Source organism: Rhinolophus hipposideros (genome assembly GCF_964194185.1).
Source record: "Rhinolophus hipposideros genome assembly, chromosome: 6".
NCBI lineage: Eukaryota > Metazoa > Chordata > Mammalia > Chiroptera > Rhinolophidae > Rhinolophus > Rhinolophus hipposideros.
In genome coordinates, this window is record NC_138052.1 from 37913119 (window position 1) to 37930756 (window position 17638).

At 44.3% G+C, this 17638-nt stretch overlaps 1 protein-coding gene across 6 annotated transcripts in view; it reads left to right on the top strand.

The window, feature by feature from the left end:
- TANC1 (tetratricopeptide repeat, ankyrin repeat and coiled-coil containing 1) overlaps positions 1-17638 on the top strand; it is a 218550-nt gene that overhangs the window by 183137 nt on the left and 17775 nt on the right. For all 6 annotated transcript variants that reach the window (XM_081052234.1, XM_081052237.1, XM_081052233.1 and 3 more), the window contains 3 exons: positions 2695-2931; positions 4309-4494; positions 7142-7220. In XM_081052234.1, the coding sequence (XP_080908360.1) occupies positions 2695-2931; positions 4309-4494; positions 7142-7220 (502 nt within the window). The remainder of the gene's footprint in view (positions 1-2694; positions 2932-4308; positions 4495-7141; positions 7221-17638) is intronic.

Consider the following 17638-nt stretch of genomic DNA (forward strand, 5'->3'; position numbering starts at 1 on the left):
AGGGTAACTGGCTGTCAGAGTCACCCAGGAATTTACAAACCATTCCTGCCTGTCCTGTGGTAACCAGAACCTGGTATTCCCCTCAGTGGTGCCATGTCATGTGTGTTTTGAAAACACTGCAGGTTTCTTCTGTACTCCCCTTTCTAAGAGTCAATTTCCTAGACCTTGATAAAATTCCCAAGTATTTTACCAGCATTATCCTATTATTTTCATACTAATGCTAGTTGCTCAAAGGGAAATAATTTTCTACAAAACCCTTACTTTTGTTTAGCGCTTACGATTTTAAAATACTTTCAAATCATAATTTGAATCTGGTGCTGTTTTGTGGAGCAGGCTCAGCAGGGATTAGGTCGTGTGATAAATGTCGGTGTGAGGACAGAGCCGCCTTTTCTGATTTCGCATCCAGGTGTTCTCTGCCTTTCCATCCACAAGTGCTGGCGGGCAGCAGCAGGATGGCGGCTGGGTTGGGGCTGAGGTGGGTGGGGTTAAAAGATGGTCCCCTCTGATGGGTGTAAGCGACGGGGTGGGGGCTGGCTCATGGGGTCTCCTCAGCACTTGTACATAGTCTGTCCTTCCTTCAATGTAAGTAAGAGGCGGGGAGGCTCTGACGCAAGGGCCAGCCTGTTGTGAAAGGCCTTCGTTTGCCAGTCTTCTCTGTGAACGCTGGAATCTCACAACCAGAGTCCAGTGCAGTGGGCTAAGCTGGAAAGTGGGATGCGGAGGGGATGGGGAGTGCCTGGGTTGATGTGTACGTGGGGGTGTGGTTGTGTGTGGACACGTGTGTGCCCATGGGAGGAGTGCTGGGAGTATTCATTATAGGGTGGGGAGGGACTTCTCTCTGGTGACCTATAGGAAGGGATCAGAGACCTATAGGAAATGATCCTTTCTCATCCCTATCTCTGGAAAGGGCATTCCTGGCAGAGGGAACCGTAAGGGTAAAGGTCAGGGGGCTGGGGTCTGCTTGCCAGTGTTGTAGGACAAACACTGGGCCCAGTGTGGCCGCAGTAGGGGAAGAGAAGGGAACGATGCTAAGAGAAGTCAGAGAGGGAGCTGCAGGACTGGATCACGTCAGGTTCAAGCTTCAGCCACAACCACTTCAGATTTCACACTTGGAGTTCTAACCTGTCCGTCTGCCATCCCAGTGTTTGGAGCTGTGGTTTCACCACCTGGTAATATTCATTGCTGTCAGTTTGTAAAAAGTCTGTCAGCTACTCTTATGGACACATATCATTGAAATAACTTGAATTTTATATGACTTATCGTCTCTCTGTATCTTTTAATGATCCCATGTGTCTCTAGTCAAATGAATGACACGGTCTCTGTGGTTTTCACACTGAGTGGGCTGCCCGGGAGGGCTGCCAGATTCTGTCAGGGGAGTGATCGATGCTACTGAGACCATTGAAGGGAACTGTTTGAAGAAATGCAGTGGGCATCTTAATGGGCGTTAAAGGAGTGTCGTTTTTTTCAGTGATCTGGAGATGTGCAGAAGATATTAGTATAACTGCCTTTCCATGAGGTATTCAGTGATTTTATTTTAAAATATGTAGCTAAGGTTCCCGATCTGTGGATCCACAGTTTAGTGGGTGGTGGACGTGTAATTAGAAAAAGATTGTTTTCTGGGAGTTCTGTGCTGTCAGCAATCCCGGGTCACACGACCATTTTCATGTGTTCTTGCCTTTTCCTTGTGAAGAACAGAGAGGATTTGCGTTTACTTTGGGGCCTTGTTATCTCATTGTTACTCATGTAATCCTGTGATGATTATTTCATTGCCAGAAAAATGAATTTTCCATTTTTATTTAGATTCAGCAGTTGTTTCTCAAAGTGTGGTCCCCATTCAAGCAGCCTCAGTGTCAGTTGGGAACTCATTAAAAAGGCACGTTCTCAGGCCTCGCCCCAAACCTACTGAATCAGAAGTCTAGAGGGTGAGACCTGAGAATGAGCTTTTTTAATTCAAATTTTTAATTTTGGTTAGAAAAAACCCCCACATAACATAACATTTACTCTATTAATTGTTTTTTAAGTGTACAATTCAGTAGTGTTAAGTATATTCACATTAGTGTGCAGTAGACATCCAGAAGGTTCTCACTGTGTAAAACTAAAATTCTATACTCATTAAAAAAGCTCTCATTTTGCCCTCCCCCCAGCCCTTGGCAACCACCATTCTACTTTCCGTCTCTATGAATTTGACTCCTCTGGGTGTATGTAAGTGGTATTATACAGTATGTGTCTTTTTGTGACTGGCTTATTTCACTTAGCCCGTCTGCAAGGTCCATCCATGTTGTAGTATGTGTCAGAATTTTCTTTCTTTTAAAGACTGAATAATATTCCATTGTATGCACATACCACATTTTGTTTATCCATTCATCCACCGATGGCCATCGTCGTTTGCTTTCATCTCTTGGCTGTGTGGTGAATAGTGCTGCAGTGAACAGGGCGGTGCAGATCTTTCTTTGACACCGAGACCCTGATTTCATTTCCTTTGGATATGTACCCAAAAGTGGGAGGGCAGTACCTTGAGGAACCTCCACAGTGTCTGCCATAGCTGCTGCATTGTTTTGCATTCTCAGCACAGTCCAGGGAACACTGGAGCACACGCAAGTTATGAAAATGAGGAGACTGCCCTTCTCAATAAATGTTGTATATGCTGTGACATTGCATGAGAAACTAATCTTGTTGGGGGACGTTATCCAACAGGTGAGCCGTCTCCTGATTTTGGGAGGGGCCAACGTGAACTACAGGACAGAAGTGCTAAATAATGCCCCAATCCTGTGCGTCCAGTCACACCTCGGCCATGAGGAAGTGGTCACGCTGCTCCTGGAATTTGGTGCCTGCCTGGACGGAATTTCAGAGAATGGCATGACCGCCCTCTGCTACGCGGCAGCCGCTGGCCACATGAAGCTGGTGTGTCTGCTGGTCAAGAAGGGGGCGACGGTAAGCAGCAGCCTTCCCCAGTGGTTGGGGACGTGTCTTCCTATCCTTGCTAGAATAATCAGCTCGGCCCATCTTCTTTTGTCTCTACTTTGTTGAATTGCAGTGAGCAGAAATCACCACATAAACAGAAAGGGTGGAGCTACAGGCACTGCTCAGTGCGATGTTGCCTGATGGGGGTGCTGGAGTGTGCAGCCTTTGGAGAGTGAGGGGCCCTGTGCTTTGCTCCTAAGTTCTTACTCTGCTTAACATTGCCCATAGGGAGGCCAGATACCAGGGAGACTCTTGGCCACCAGCAGCATGAGTAGGGCCTTCCTTTCCAAAGCCTGCATGTATGGACCTAGAACTTATCACAGAATTTAACACATTGTTAAATTGATTGGTTGAAAAAATTCATTCTTTTTCCTCTACTTATCCCATTTCATTTCATGTCTTTTTTTAAAAAAAATAATAAAATGAATTCTGTGGGTCTAGGCAGGCCAGAATCCTCATTTCTCCACTTGCCAGCTAGGACATTGGGCAAGCAGTTGAGCCTGTAGGCCTCAGGCTTGTCGTCTGTAAAATGGGCATAACAACACTATATGCCATAGGTCTGTTGGGTGAGCATTTGATAAATCAGTATATTAACATTAATATGAAGTAACAGTATATTATTAAAAAGTTACTTTAGGACTATCAATGTTAATAGATTAAATGAGAACTCTGCCAAGCTCACAGTAACTCTACTTAGGTTTACTATAAGCACAATGCGGGGAGATGTCCTTTTGAATAACTAAAAGAAATAAATCACTAATATTTGTCTTTATAGTTAACTAAGATATTTAAAGTTCAACAGGAAGACATTAGGATTATAAGAACCATGGGAGCCTTTTGGGATTCTCTTTCAAAAACACATTTGGGACAGATGAACCTTAGCTCTTGAAAGAAGAGAAATGCTGCAGTTAAGCCTCCCTAGTGGGCGTATGAGTGACCATCACCACGCCTCCACTTCCACAGCCAAATTGGGGCTTAGCTTTATTTGAGGCTAGCAGCCCCTGGCTATCACAGCCGAAAACTCTGCAGGAGAAAGGAGGGGTCATTTAGGTGGTCTTGCAAAACTTCTGGGTGAAGAACATCCCCAGAACATCCCCTTACAAGTGAGGAGAGGCTGGACCCTCTTATACTGTCTAGCCCACTATCCCTGGTTTAGACAGGGAATGATGCATTGTCTGCTGCCTGTGGACCTTTAGGAGATATGTTGCTCTCCAGAAAGATGCATTGGAATGTGAACCCCATGTACATATGCATTGGGATGGGGTTTGCATACAGCATTTGTGGTGCTCTTGTGTTCTCAGAGAAAAGGTGATGCTAAACGGTGACCTTCTCCGTTCCTGCCTCCAGGTGGACCACTTGGATAAGAAAGGCCAGTGTGCACTGGTGCACAGCGCACTGAGGGGTCACGGGGACATTCTCCGGTACCTGCTGACCTGTGAGTGGTTGGCCGGTCCTCCCCAGCCAGGCGCACTGAAGAAGAGCCTCGCCCTGCAGCAGGCACTGACGGCGGCTGCCAGCATGGGCCACAGCTCGGTGAGTGGGCTGCAAGGTTCCTTTTTGGGTAACTGGAAGCTGTAGCCCAGTGGGGTTGGTGCTTGTGCCAATCCCCTTCTGAGTTGCTCACCTGTGATGCATGGAAAGAATGAAAGAAAAGGAGGTTTTCAAGAAGTAGCAGTTGGCGTCACCACGTGTAAAGATCTGTTGGCATCACACCCTTTCCGTGCATGACAACCCAGAGCCCAGGATCGAGGGTGCATGCATGCTAGGTATGGGGACAGGCCGCTCGCACGTGGAGCCCTTCGCAATATTTGTCATGTTCAGTCTCTGCTCTTTCTTACCTATTTCCCTCTTCCTTCCCTCTTCTACTTTTATTCTTCTTTTACACTCCTGCCCTGCTGTCTTACCTTTTTTTTTTTTTTTCCATGCTTTGGTTCATTCTTTTGTCCTTGAGATCTTTTAAAAATAATCACATGGAATCCTAATTCTAAAATTGTTCTTGAGTATTTTTAAAAATAGAACTTCAGTGCTCTGGTAGGATGTAAGAATGCGTGTCATTTGCTGTTCCTACATTGTAGGAAAACTTCACGCAGTAGTTAAATAGAGCACTTATTTCTGGTAGGTTGTCGGTACTCCTCGGTTTGAAGATTTAATTGTCATCTCCTGACCCGTGTCTGAATTTAATAGTATTTTAACTGCTTCCTTCCATGGATTTCTCACTCTGCATTAGCCTCAAGCAATTAGAGATGCCAGTGTTTGGTAAGCTGCTTTATCACAATGATTTAAAGTAAATTTGGTTGCAGAGCTGGCTGACTGGCTGATTTTTTTGACATTTAAAACACAGGACAGACATATGTACACGTACACACACACACCTATGCACACACATGTACATACACATGTGCACTGCTTGCTGGCTAATTGGCATTTAAAACATTAAAAAAACACATATATAGTACTTCAACCAAGACAATATATATGTATATATGTATATATATATATATATATATATATATATATATATATATATATATGGCAACAAGTTGAATGCAGAAATGTATAAAAGAATGCAGCTGTCTTGTCTTAAGACAGACATAAAGAAATTTACAAAAATATGAAACAATGCCAGTTAATTGACCTAAATGTTTTAGTTTTGGAAAAAATATTTCATTAAAAAAATAACACATTCCATAAAAATAGGTTAAATGTGACCAGGTAATGGGTTTATTATTTTTCCTTTAAAATGTAACTAGAAATAGTTTTTAAATATCCATACACATAGATACACAGAACGCATGTTAAATACACATCTCAGAAAATGTAGATGTTTTTCCTTTTTAAACTGTTCCCTAAATCTGGGTCCAGAGTGTGAAAAGTCATCATAGGGAGGACAGTGAATGCCACATGTAAATGAGACCTTTGTCTGAACTCACATTAAACTCAATTCATTTTAACGCTGGCTGTGAGAAATACTGTGCAAATGCAACCTCAGCTCAGTCAGTAACCATTGCATGGAAAAGGGCAGGATTCCTTCACCAAAGGACTTGAAGGGTGTACTCCGAGGGTGTCTTGGCTTCCTAATGCTGTTGTAACAAGTGACCACAGACTTTTAGCCACTTCAAATAGCACACACCTATTGTCTTACAGGCCTGGAGGTCAGAAGGCTAAAATGAAGGTGTTGGGAAGGCAGTGTTCCATCTGGAGGCTCTAGAGGAGAACGTTTTGTTTTTCTTTTTTTCTAGTTTCTAAAGCCATCTGTATTCCTTAGCTTGTGGCCCCTTCCTCTGTTTTCAAAGAGCATCACTTGACCCTGTGCTTCTTCCGACCCATCTCTTCCTTCCTCCTGTCCCTTTTATGAGGACAGCTGTGATTATGGGAGATGTATACGAGATAGGCACCTGAATAGTTCAGGATACTCATCTCATTTTAAGATCCGTAATCGTACCTGCACATTCCCTCTCGCCATAGAAGGTAACATTCCCAGGTTTCTGGGACAAGGATATGGACATATTGGGGGCCCATTATTCAGTCCACCACAAAGGGTGTGGATAGTGAGACGAGAAAAAGGGTTTTGTCGTAGTCTCCTGTCGCTGCTGTTGCTCAAGGTGAATGCTGGCTCTGGTTCAGGGCTCAGACACTTGTGTTTCCCCACGAGCCAGCATTCTGCCTCCACACCCGTGACCCAGCCTGCTCTTTGACGAGGAAGACTCCTGTAAGGAAAGAAAGAATAATGCTGTCAGTAGAAAAACAAAATCATCTGGACAACGCTATTTGTTTTATTTTCTCGCAAAAGTATACATCGCCTCATTTTCTTGTGAAAATGGATTCACCATCTTCTGGTGATTTATGCAGAAGCTGCACTTTGTGTGATCCCCCATGTCCTTTGTTGATTAGGCTGGCATATTTGGGTCATGTTGGAATTCATTAAAATTCTGAGTACCTGGTAATCCTGAACAATGTTGCTGAAATTCACTGAACTTTTTTTTTTCCATTCTGCTCAGAGTGAAAGTGTGAATAGCATATGAATTATGCTTGAAAACGGTTTTCATTATATTTTCTCTTCCTTGTGCAGCATGAGATAATCATGGTTAAAAAAACAACACGCTCTCTCCTTTGATACCTGGGATATAATAAGCACATATGGTTATGAGAACTCATTAAATCACCTTGCCGCTTCTGACAGGTGGTCCAGTGCTTGCTGGGACTGGAAAAGGAACATGAAATAGATGTCAATGGCACCGACACGCTGTGGGGAGAAACAGGTAATTATAGTTCCGCTGCTTATAGTCTGGGCCCGCTTGACGTTTTAGCCCTCATTTTGGCCCAATTGTTTTAAGAATGACTTGGGATGCATATATTCTTGTTGTTAGTTTATCACGACGCATTTGAAGCTTAGAGCTTTTAAAACTTCCCAAATGAACAGTAAAACATGTATAGAATCATATACAATTGGAATCATTTTGAATTAGACTGGCAGTGCCTGAACATCTGGTGAATGTCAGCTAGAAATACCTGAAGAAGGCGTTCCTTTATCCTAAGCAGCCTGGTCTACCTGTGGGCAAGGCAGGAACTTCCAGCCCCATGTTCAGATGAATCAAAGGTGCTCAGCAAGAGCGGCTGTGGTCTGCCTGGCAGGATGAGAGCAGGACTCGGGCCTCCTGAGGCTTACTTAAAATGCTTAATGCGAGCTGCCAAGTCCGTCTCCATTGATGCAGGGTATGTGTGTTTAACTGTAGTGTGGGAAGGGAGCCCACGGTGAGTGTATCTTAATGAAGATCTGAGTTGATTGCCTGTCAGGTTAATATAGGGAATGCTTTGAAATTTTCTATTTGACTGAACGGGTATTAGAAATGTAAGGCTTTAAGTTACAAGTAGTTTAATCGCTATAACCACAAGTGTTTACTATGCATTTCCAGGCTGAGTCCTGATTGTGTACATAGTGTTTGTGACTTCCATTTCTCTTGCACAGATTTATTTCTGAATGCTTATCAATCATTTCTTAAGAAGCCAAATGGTAGTATGGAGAGTTTATCAGCCACCTCATACTTAGGAAAAACCTGAGTTTTGGGGGTGGGGTGCAGGCCTGCACTTCAGAGTGTCCTGGCACCCGCCCTCTGGGGCTGTCACCATGCGTGTGGCTTGCCGTGCTAGTTGTGATGCCAAGATAGGAGGTAGCCTGGCCCCTGGTTCCAGGGAGAATGCAGGATCCCCAAATGGGGTTGGACGACGATTAGGCCTAAACGTGTGTAAATTTAAATACTGCCTGTAATTTTTTATGGAATCCTTCCCCCACCCATTTAAATAGTACAGGCTGCTCTATAATTTGGTGAAAGAAACGTTTCCATCCACTTCCATATTGTGTTTTGGGCAGCAGGATACCCAGGTAGGTCAGTGTGTGACTTTGCTTTGTGCTTAGCCAGAAGCTCAGAATCCTTGCCTTTTCATGGCCTACTTTAGCAACTTTGGACAAATCACTTTGACTCTTCATCAAATGCAGTAAATAGTATCTGCTTTCTAGGATGGTGGCAAAGATAAGGAATCTTGTCTAAATGAACTTAATAATAAGAACCCCAGGGGCTCTTGGCACCTAGAAATCCTGACTCATGAGGTCTCTAGAGGAACGCAGGGCTCTTTTCTTAACACACATCCCAGGTTGTGTCAGATGACTCTTGCTTCAGGGCATGTGGAGAGCCATTGTAAAAGCGGTCTGTAGTGTCCAACTTAAGATGACACACAATGAGGGGTCCCATGGTGTGGTTGGGGGTGAGTGCTGGTGGTAGTAATGACACTCACTGAGCTCAGATGGGACTCTCCAACCTTTCATGCTGAAGACGATTTTTCTTTCTGGAAGAAACATCCAGAGAAGGGCTGCATTGGAGGGCTCTGTGTAAGCGGAATATTGTGTCTTTGCAATGACCCATCCTGCGTTTAAGTATCGCGGCTTTCCATTGAGAATCTGCTGGTTTGATAGCTAAAGAGAAACTGTTGACTTCCTGTCCGTCTTAATGAAAAGATGATCATGGCTCAGCCCCACCCTTCCAAAGCCTCACGCATAAATGTCAGACTCCTTTGCAGCCTGAGAAGTAGTTCACACCCTTCCTCAGCGGGCATCAGGGTATAAATTTTATCAGCCAGGAGTTTGAGAGACTTTCTTTTTATTTAAACCAAGAAGCTAAGCACTGCTTCTCAGGCGTAGAGGGCCCCAACAGCTCTCTGTGGACTGCATGTCAATAAAATCAGTCTTCCCTTCTCTGCGTTTTTCTATCTGGTACCTTTCTTTTGTGTTTCTTCAAAAATGACCACCAATATCTGCTACCCCGAACCCTTCTAATTTCCAGGTCTGTGGCTGTCAAAGGAATCCTTTGAAATCTCACAGAGGATGTTTTAGATGAGAGAATATCTCCAGATTTGGGGCTTTGCACGAGTGTATAGTGCATTGCCCAGAGTGAGGCCTGTGTTTGGGGTTCAGCCATGTAGGGTCCACATTACCTGACCCCAAATGCCTCCTGGAACAGAAGGCCTGATAATGAGATCGTGAGGAGGGGCATCAGCTCACAGTCCTCATTCTCACTGAGTGGTGACCTGGCAGCTCTGGGCATTTAGTTGCTAGAGACTCTTGGAAGTGAAGGCAATTGTTTCACTTCCTGGTTTTGTTTGGGCCTCATTCCTGGGTGTGGTCAGTGGTGCTTTGTGTCTAGGACACTCTAGGATGGAGCTTGTCGTCTCTGGCCCCAGCTTGAGGGTAGGATCCCCAGACTGATCCTGTCTGGGGTGTGGGGAGATGATGGAACAACTGGAAGCTTAGTAGGAAGAATGCAGTTCATTGTCTTTGAACCGTTGTATAAGTTTATACAAATCTGTCAGTATAGCTTTATCTGTGAACAGCTTGGCTTTAAAATACCAGCTGATGAGGTTACAAGGCAGAGTCTCTTGGGTCTCTTTTTGGCTCACCTGCCCAGATTGGAAGGGGCTCATTGTTTTCTGTGCAGCAATGCCGCCCTATTTGGGGCACAGTTACCTGCCCATCTCTTCTCTCTCAGCCACATTCCAGAAGTGGGGGTGCTAAGTCCGAGCACAGAGGCCTTCTCCACTTTTCTGCCACGAAAGACTTGCAATCTCAGTGCATCTACTCTGCACTGCAAAAGTGTGGTTTTCATGCCTGGAGCTGATTGGAAGTAGCAGGCCATTGGTGAGCGATGATGACAGCTGACAGCCAGAGAGGAGGGGACACAGGAAACGGCAGCCTCGTGTGCGGTCCCTTGTCACTCAGGCCAGTCTATGCGGGGATGGCTGCAGTTGGGACAATTGTGCATCTTTAGTTACTGTGTGTCTCCCTGCTGATGACACAGAGTCATCAAATGTCATCACAGAAAGAGGATGGTTCCCATCTTAGGTTTAAATAGACAAGAAAGTGTATAATACATTTTTAAGACTGAAATGATAGCAGTGTTTACTTTAGAGTTTATTGCAATAAACATAGAGCTTTTAGAAAGCTGACAGAATATCTCTGTCTGTTTTAGAGAGCAGAGAGCTTAATTAAGGTATGTATGTTTCCCTTTTCACCGGCATCTGAGGCCATTTGTTTTTTAGGTCTGATGTTTAGAGTCCAGCCCTTCAAAGTTAGTTTCTGTAGTCCGGTTCTCATGCTCACTCAGGTGGAGAAGCCATAGGACCCACAAGCGAAAGCTCAGAGCTTCCGAGGACTGGGCTTGCTGGTGCGTCTCTCCACCCAGCAGCTCTGCCCAACAGGCTGCGAGGTGCTCTACTCCTTGACATTCACAGATTTGCTGGGTCTCGGTGTCTTGGTTTCTGGGCAGCCTGGTCCATGACAAGAACCCATCAGATGCATGCGTTATCTCTGTTTTCAGGCATTCCACAGTCATGACAAGTAAGTGCTGGCTCCCACGAAGTCCAGACCTAACTGAGTTGCTGTTTCCATGTCAGTGTTTGATGTGAATTAGCCCAAATAGAAATTGATCTGAGATGTTTAACTGGTAGCCTCATGCTATTGTGAACTGTCAGAGGAACTGTGTTTCTAAACTCCAGGCAACTGTCAAGTTTATGAGCTGTCTATGTTTCTGGTCAGAACATCTAGCTCTTTGCAGGGGAATGGAGGCCCTTCCGTTTCGGCATTTGCCATTTTACGTGCAAATATGCCTGTCTCGTAAGCAAAGCCTTCCCCACCCTGACTCCTTTAGGTCACTTTGCAGTTCCCTTCGTAGCACTTACCACTTATAAATTCGATTGTTGAGGTTGCTTATTTGATAAAAGACTGTTTGGCCCAAACTGTGGACTTCAGGAGGGCAGAAATGCCCATGTCTCTTGTGCTCACCTGTGTGTATGGCAACTGTCTAGCCTAGTGTTTCCAATAGAACTTTGTGTGATGGTGGACATACTCTCTTTCTGTGCTGTCCGACCTGGTAGCCACAAGCCACTGGCCTTGTCTGGTGCTCATCACAAGGTGTTGACTAAATGGACGTGTGAGTTTATAGAAAACAAAAAAGTCATGTAATTTTTAAGGCACGTGGCATTCACTCCACAGAATGATTTGGGAGAGATTTTGTTGTTGGAGTGCGAGGGGTAAGGAGCCCCCTCACCCGCTGCTCATAAGGACCTAATCTTCTGGTTTTTTTGTGGCTGTCTTAGCACAGGTCATGTCGTGCTGGATTCCAAGCTGACTTCGAAACTCTGGTCCTAGGCACCGATGCCACACGTGCGCTGTGAGTGTGGTTGGGTGCTGGATGGCATCTTTAGGAACACAGCTGTTAGCACCCAGATGTGGTGTGGGCATGGCCAACAGGACAGAATGGCTTGTGCCGGCCCCATCTTTGTATCCATAGCATCTCCCTCCCTGCTCCTCTAACCCAGCTACCTGCCCCAGGACATGCTGTGCCTGTGCGCTGTTGTCCCCTTGGAAACCCTTACTGCTTTACAGCTGGTCTGCCAACAGGCCTTGAGCTCTGGGCTTCACGCACAGATAGGATGCCGTCCTCCTCAGCTGACTGTTCCCAAGGGCAGCCTTTCCTAATTTCTGAAAGAGGATGCCCAATAGAGATGGTTAGATGTCCGACGGAAATACTTCATGTAAAGTGTGCCCTTATGTTGTCCATGCTATTTTAGTGGCTAAAATGCTTTAGTTCATAAATACTTCACAAAGAAGTTTAGTCATTGTAAATGGTATGTTTTTCATTGCTAAAGCTGTTGAAAACAAAAACCACCTTATTTGCCTCTATTTCTAAGAAAGGCTGAATTTTCTCCACTGTAAACTGCATAAGTTATTTAGCTACATAGCCCTCCCTTTTCATAGCGCGGTGATACAGTTCAGTTCAGCACATGATAATCACAGCTCACTATTCTCTAACTCTCCACAGAATTCTGGGTAAGACCTGGCTACCTCTGGAACCTGAGTCTGAGGTCTCGCCCTGCTCACTGGGGTGGGGTTGTTTCCAGGCCAGTCTTGGGGGAGGGAGTCCTCACACCTGTTTCCTTACTGGGCCATGAAACGAGGTAATGAGTGGTATTTCATCCTTGATGTTTTCAAAGTTTTCCTCTTGTCTCCACGGAACTGTTTTAATTTCCCACTCTGTGGTTCTCTCCGCCCCACTGGAGGTGAGGTGTCCTTCAGTTCTGACCCAGGCCATAAATAACTGAGCCTATGGTACCCAAGGCCGCCCCTGAGCATGGTGCATGCACCCCAGGGAACAGATGGCTTATGGTTGGTCTAAAAATTACCCTTTGTTCATTCGAATTTTGCCTTATTTATGTATGTATGTATGTATGTATGTATTTATTGTCTTTTGAGAGAGGAGAGCTGTTATTTGGTAGGAATTTAAAGCAAATTTAAAACTTAGTGGCTTGAGGTTGACATTCATGTATGTATGTACATCTGAGGCAGAATTTCAAGCGAGAGACTGGAAGGAAAGGTGTTTGTCCATTGATTGTTGGGGCATGTGGAGAATTTGTGTTAAGGAATTTGCTAAATGTATCTTGTGGGTAAAAGCTAAGTGACTTGCTGTTGTACAGCTAAGATGCTTGATTTTTTGGAGGTCCTGAGCATCTCACTGGCACTGTTGTTGGAAAATCCTTGTCAACGCATTTTTTCCTCTGCAAGTGTTTAAGAAAGTATAGTAAAAATAGAGGTTTCTGTCAGGCCTTACAACCATAGAAGTTCTTGATTGTCCTTGGCATAAAAGCAAAATGGGGGGATAACCTAGGACCCTAGAGGGTGTGAGGGAAGGGATAACCTAGGATATGGGGGTATCCGGGATCCTAGATGTTTTGGAGAGGGGTAACCCATGACTTAGGAAGGGTAGGGGAAAATTGGGGTAACACATAACCCTGGAGAGTATGGGAGATAGGGTAGCTCAGGACCCTGAGAGGAGGGGAATAGGATGGAGTGACAAAGGACCCTGTAAGGGGAGTGACAAAGTGGGGTGACGTGGGACACTGAGGCAGGGGGTAACCCAGGCTCTGGAGAAAGGAAGATGAGTGTGGGGATCACCCTAACAGTAGAGGGGATTTAAGGTTAAGAACTAATGGACTAGCTTTATCACACTGCTTCCCTTTCCTTCTCTAGAAGACTCCTGGTGTTTGCCCCTGACATGGATATGTTCTGTAACCCAGTCCTCTCTGCGGAGAGGACAGCAGAAATCAGCTGACTTTTGTGTCCCTGCCCTACAGTGTAGGGGAAGGGCAAGGAGTGGGGTATGTTGAAAACCCGCAGAATACATCTCAGGAGCAAATGAACTGGTAGCTTGACCCCTTACGAGAACTCTGTTCACACCCTTTATCATGTTGCTTTTGCGATAGAGTCCCTCATTCTGGGAATGTGAGTGGTTCCTTCACATTCCTTTTTAAAAACACAAACTTTCTGCTTTCATCATAAAAACTTGTACTTATCTACATTTTGGTAGCTTAGAGCATCTTTACCTACAAACACTGTTGCTTATTCTTTCAATCCATCACTCCTAGATGGGCTACAGTTGGTTCATTTGCACTCCCAGAGAAAAACCATAATTGATTTTTTTCAAATTCTTATTGAAATGACATTTGGATTCTTTCTTTTTTTTTTTTTTTTTCCTTTTTTCTTTTTTGAGACCGGACATGAGCTTTACACTGACCCCTGCGTGGTGTCCTGCACGTAACTCTGTCCTCCCCAGCACATGCTTAGCTCTTTAGGGAGAGAAGGAAAAGCAGAGCACATTATACGTGCTTTAAATTTTGGTGTGTAAGACGATCTATCAAAAATGTGAGCCGGCTCAGCACACTTTAGAAGTGACAGCTGCTCAAAGCTGTGATCTTCTGATAGATTTTTAGAACAAAGTCTGTATGAAATGTGATTTATGTCGTCCATGTTTTAGGAAATTGTTTTAAATTGAATTTATGTTATTTATAGCGCGCATTATTCCTCAAAGGATTTGAAGAGGCTTATTTGAAGTAATACACATAAGAATAGGAAAAACAAAAATAAAGTCGGGAACAGGACATGAGTGGCAGCACAGATATTCCTGCTGTCCTGCCTGAGTGCTCCGTGGGCTGAGCTACTGTCGCGGCCTTCGGGTGCCATGTGTCCAGAAGGGCATACAGACATTGTGGGTCATTCATGTTGTCTGTGGGAGAAAGCGTCACAGTTCTTCAGGAGAAGAAATGTGTTTTCTGGCACTCTTGTTCTGAAACAACATTTACAGTCTATTTGATTAGCTGGACATTTTTAAAAGAGACTTCCTGGAGGCAATCGCTTGGGAGTTAAGAACTCAGACTCCAGCCAGACGCCTTGACCTCCAGTCTTCTCCTTGCCTCCCACTAGCTGTGTGACCGTGGACAAGTTGTTTAGCATCTCTAGACCTTATTTTCCTCTTCTGTAAAACCAGGAGGAGTGGTCCTTGCCTCATAGAAGTTAGTGCTGTCTTAAGTGAATTTATGAATTAATTCCATAATGCAGGAAGCACTTTATCGTGTCATACTAGTGTATTATGAAAGGGTATCAGGATCTTCCTATTTTTACAGCATGGCTCCAGGTTTCGTCAGCTGCCTAGGTGTAATTCCTGACTGACACGGATTGGCTTCATGATTTGAGGCAAATGATGTAACTCGTGTGACTCATTTCCTTCACCTCAATAGAATAGACATACTAATCATCTAATTCAGAGGATTCAATGAGAACTCACCCAGAGTATTCTGCGCAGAGCTTGGGAATTATAAGTGTTCAACAGATGTAATATACTGCAGGGGTTGTGATAAGTTGATTGTTAAAATTATTATTGTGCTATATTATTAATTTATACTATGCATTTGGTCTTGATAGAGTATTGAAATGAATGCTTAAAGGATAAAATCTTAGTTACTTTGCAATTGCTTTACATATATGAAGGATAGAATAGAATTTTGGTGAAGTCCTGCTTAGTGGCAGTTGCACATTTTATTTCTCTAAAGAATTGCTTGGCAATTTCAGGCTCTTGTTTAATCTTTAATCTATGCACAGAGACTAACACAGTGTGTTTTTTTATAGTAGAAACTTATAAGGTGTCAGGAGTGTCCCTGTTACTCAGGTTTGATCCCTGCCTTGTTTTCTTTCACCCTGCATAGGTAGTTCATTGGGAAATGGGCTGAGATGGTGGGGTGAGGCAACATTTTTATGTGGTGCTTGGGTGCTGCCTGTTGCCTTGTAACAGCGATACCCTGTCCTTGGCCCCAGCCCGGCCTGCTGGCCTTCCAGTCTACTCCTGGAAGACTTCTGCCACATGGGAACAATCAGGAAGGTTTCCAAACAAGGGCCTGTGAGATTCAGAGAGCATGTGGGTAGTGCTGGTTTCCTGTGCCTAAGGTCACTGAGAGGCTGTGTCCGTACCAGCATGGGCTTTGTCAAGGCTGGGGGTGCTGGAGGTTTCCCAGGGTTTCCTCTCCCAATGCCGTGCCATCTTTCAGTAAGAGCAGTCTTATTGTGCTTCACATTGTTGAGGAGTAGATCAAATAACTTCCCTTGGTGGAGATGAGGAAGTTAGAGCGGTTGGGAAGGTTCTATCTAACGGAAGCCCTTCCTCCCTCAGCCATGGAAGGAAATGCGTAACAAAGTGAGGCTTGAGACTGGCCTATGCAAATCTTAGCCCTGTCCCTAGAAGTGGAGGAGAGGGTGTTGTCTGGCTTTTGGGGGAAGGGGCACTACTCGCATTCACTCAGGACTTTGGGACCTGCTTCTCTGAGGGCCTCAGTGTGACAGGCCAGCCCAGCCCCAAATGGCCGTAAAGTCTGGCAGGCCACCGTCAGCCTCTGCTCTAACAGCTTCTTCAAAGATCTGTTGTTAGAAAGTGGAGAGAAAGGGGTTGCCGTTCCCAAAGAGATTTTCTGTTTTTTAAATCACAGAATCTCTAATTACATTTTGCCTCTTCGATAAAATAGCTGGGAATTTTCTAGCGTCTCATGGGTACTTTTTACTTTTGTTCTTCTTTTCAGTTGAGTGGTGTTTGTCCAGCCAGCCTCCACTTGAGGTGCAAACATCACCACGTTTGTCACACCTTATGTTTAACTAGATGACATTTGTGAGAACCCTGCTGCTTGCTACTAATATCGGCACTTTCGTTTTTCTCCTTTTCCACTCATTTTTATAAATGATGAAAAAAGTCAGTATATTAGTAAATAAATTGCACAGATAAACACAAGTGTACGAGCAAAGCCGAGCCACTCTGCCCACGTCACTCCCTCCGCCATCTCAGGCAGCAGAAGGTGCTTTTCCACACGTGAGCACTGTTTTTACTAACGTGCTCAGCTCCGGCCTTGGTGAGTGGTTGGGTCATCAGTGTGTAGTGTCTGAAAGGTCATTACCTGGAATATGGGAACTGCTCTGTGTGTACTGACCTGTCACCCTTCTCTCAAAGTCTCTAAATTGGAGACAGAAGCATATAAGGGCAGGGGTTTTACAGGTAGTGCATTCCAGTGTATTTGAGGGACAGATCTACCATAAAATGTTATATAAACATCCCTGTTTCTGGAATGACTGTGTTCCTGGCAAATTGACAGTTGAGTTTTTGTAAATCAACCCTTTACCCAGGGAACTTTAATACATAAAAGATTCCTGCAAATGATCCATTTCACAAAGAACCATATCTCACTGATGTTTTCAGTAAGCTCACATTGTTAAGTGTCGATTGGGTTTTCTTAACATGAATATCTGCCATGGCAAATCTACTCATGCTCTGAAGACAGAGCACAGTATTGCTGAGATAAAATTACTCAGAATCGTCAGAAAATGATATATGTTTTCATGGACATTTAATTACAAAAGTGCTATCTTGTTAAGGATTTTGCAAGTTAAAAAGAGAAAAAAGAAAATGTGTCCAATTTGAGTCCTAAAAAGTGCCATGTGTTCATCTTGATTTTAGAGTCTTCATTTCATACTAAGTCTTTTTTGTCCTTCTTCTTGGATTTCATTGGCCAGTAGACAAGGATTGCCCCCCTGCAGGGGAGTGCTGTCCTCCTTTCCTGGTCCCCACTCCTGTTTTCTCGCCAGGCCAAGTGTGTTGACCCTTTTTAGAGTCTGGTGGTCAGCTCAGAGTTCAGCCTTTTCAGCAGAATAGTTGGAATTCTTGAGCAGAGTTTTGCCTTAATTTTGTTTGTTTAAGCAAGTAGTTGACTAGTCTTCAGTCTCACTTATTTCCAAATATGGTATCCTTAAATCCTTGTGGCT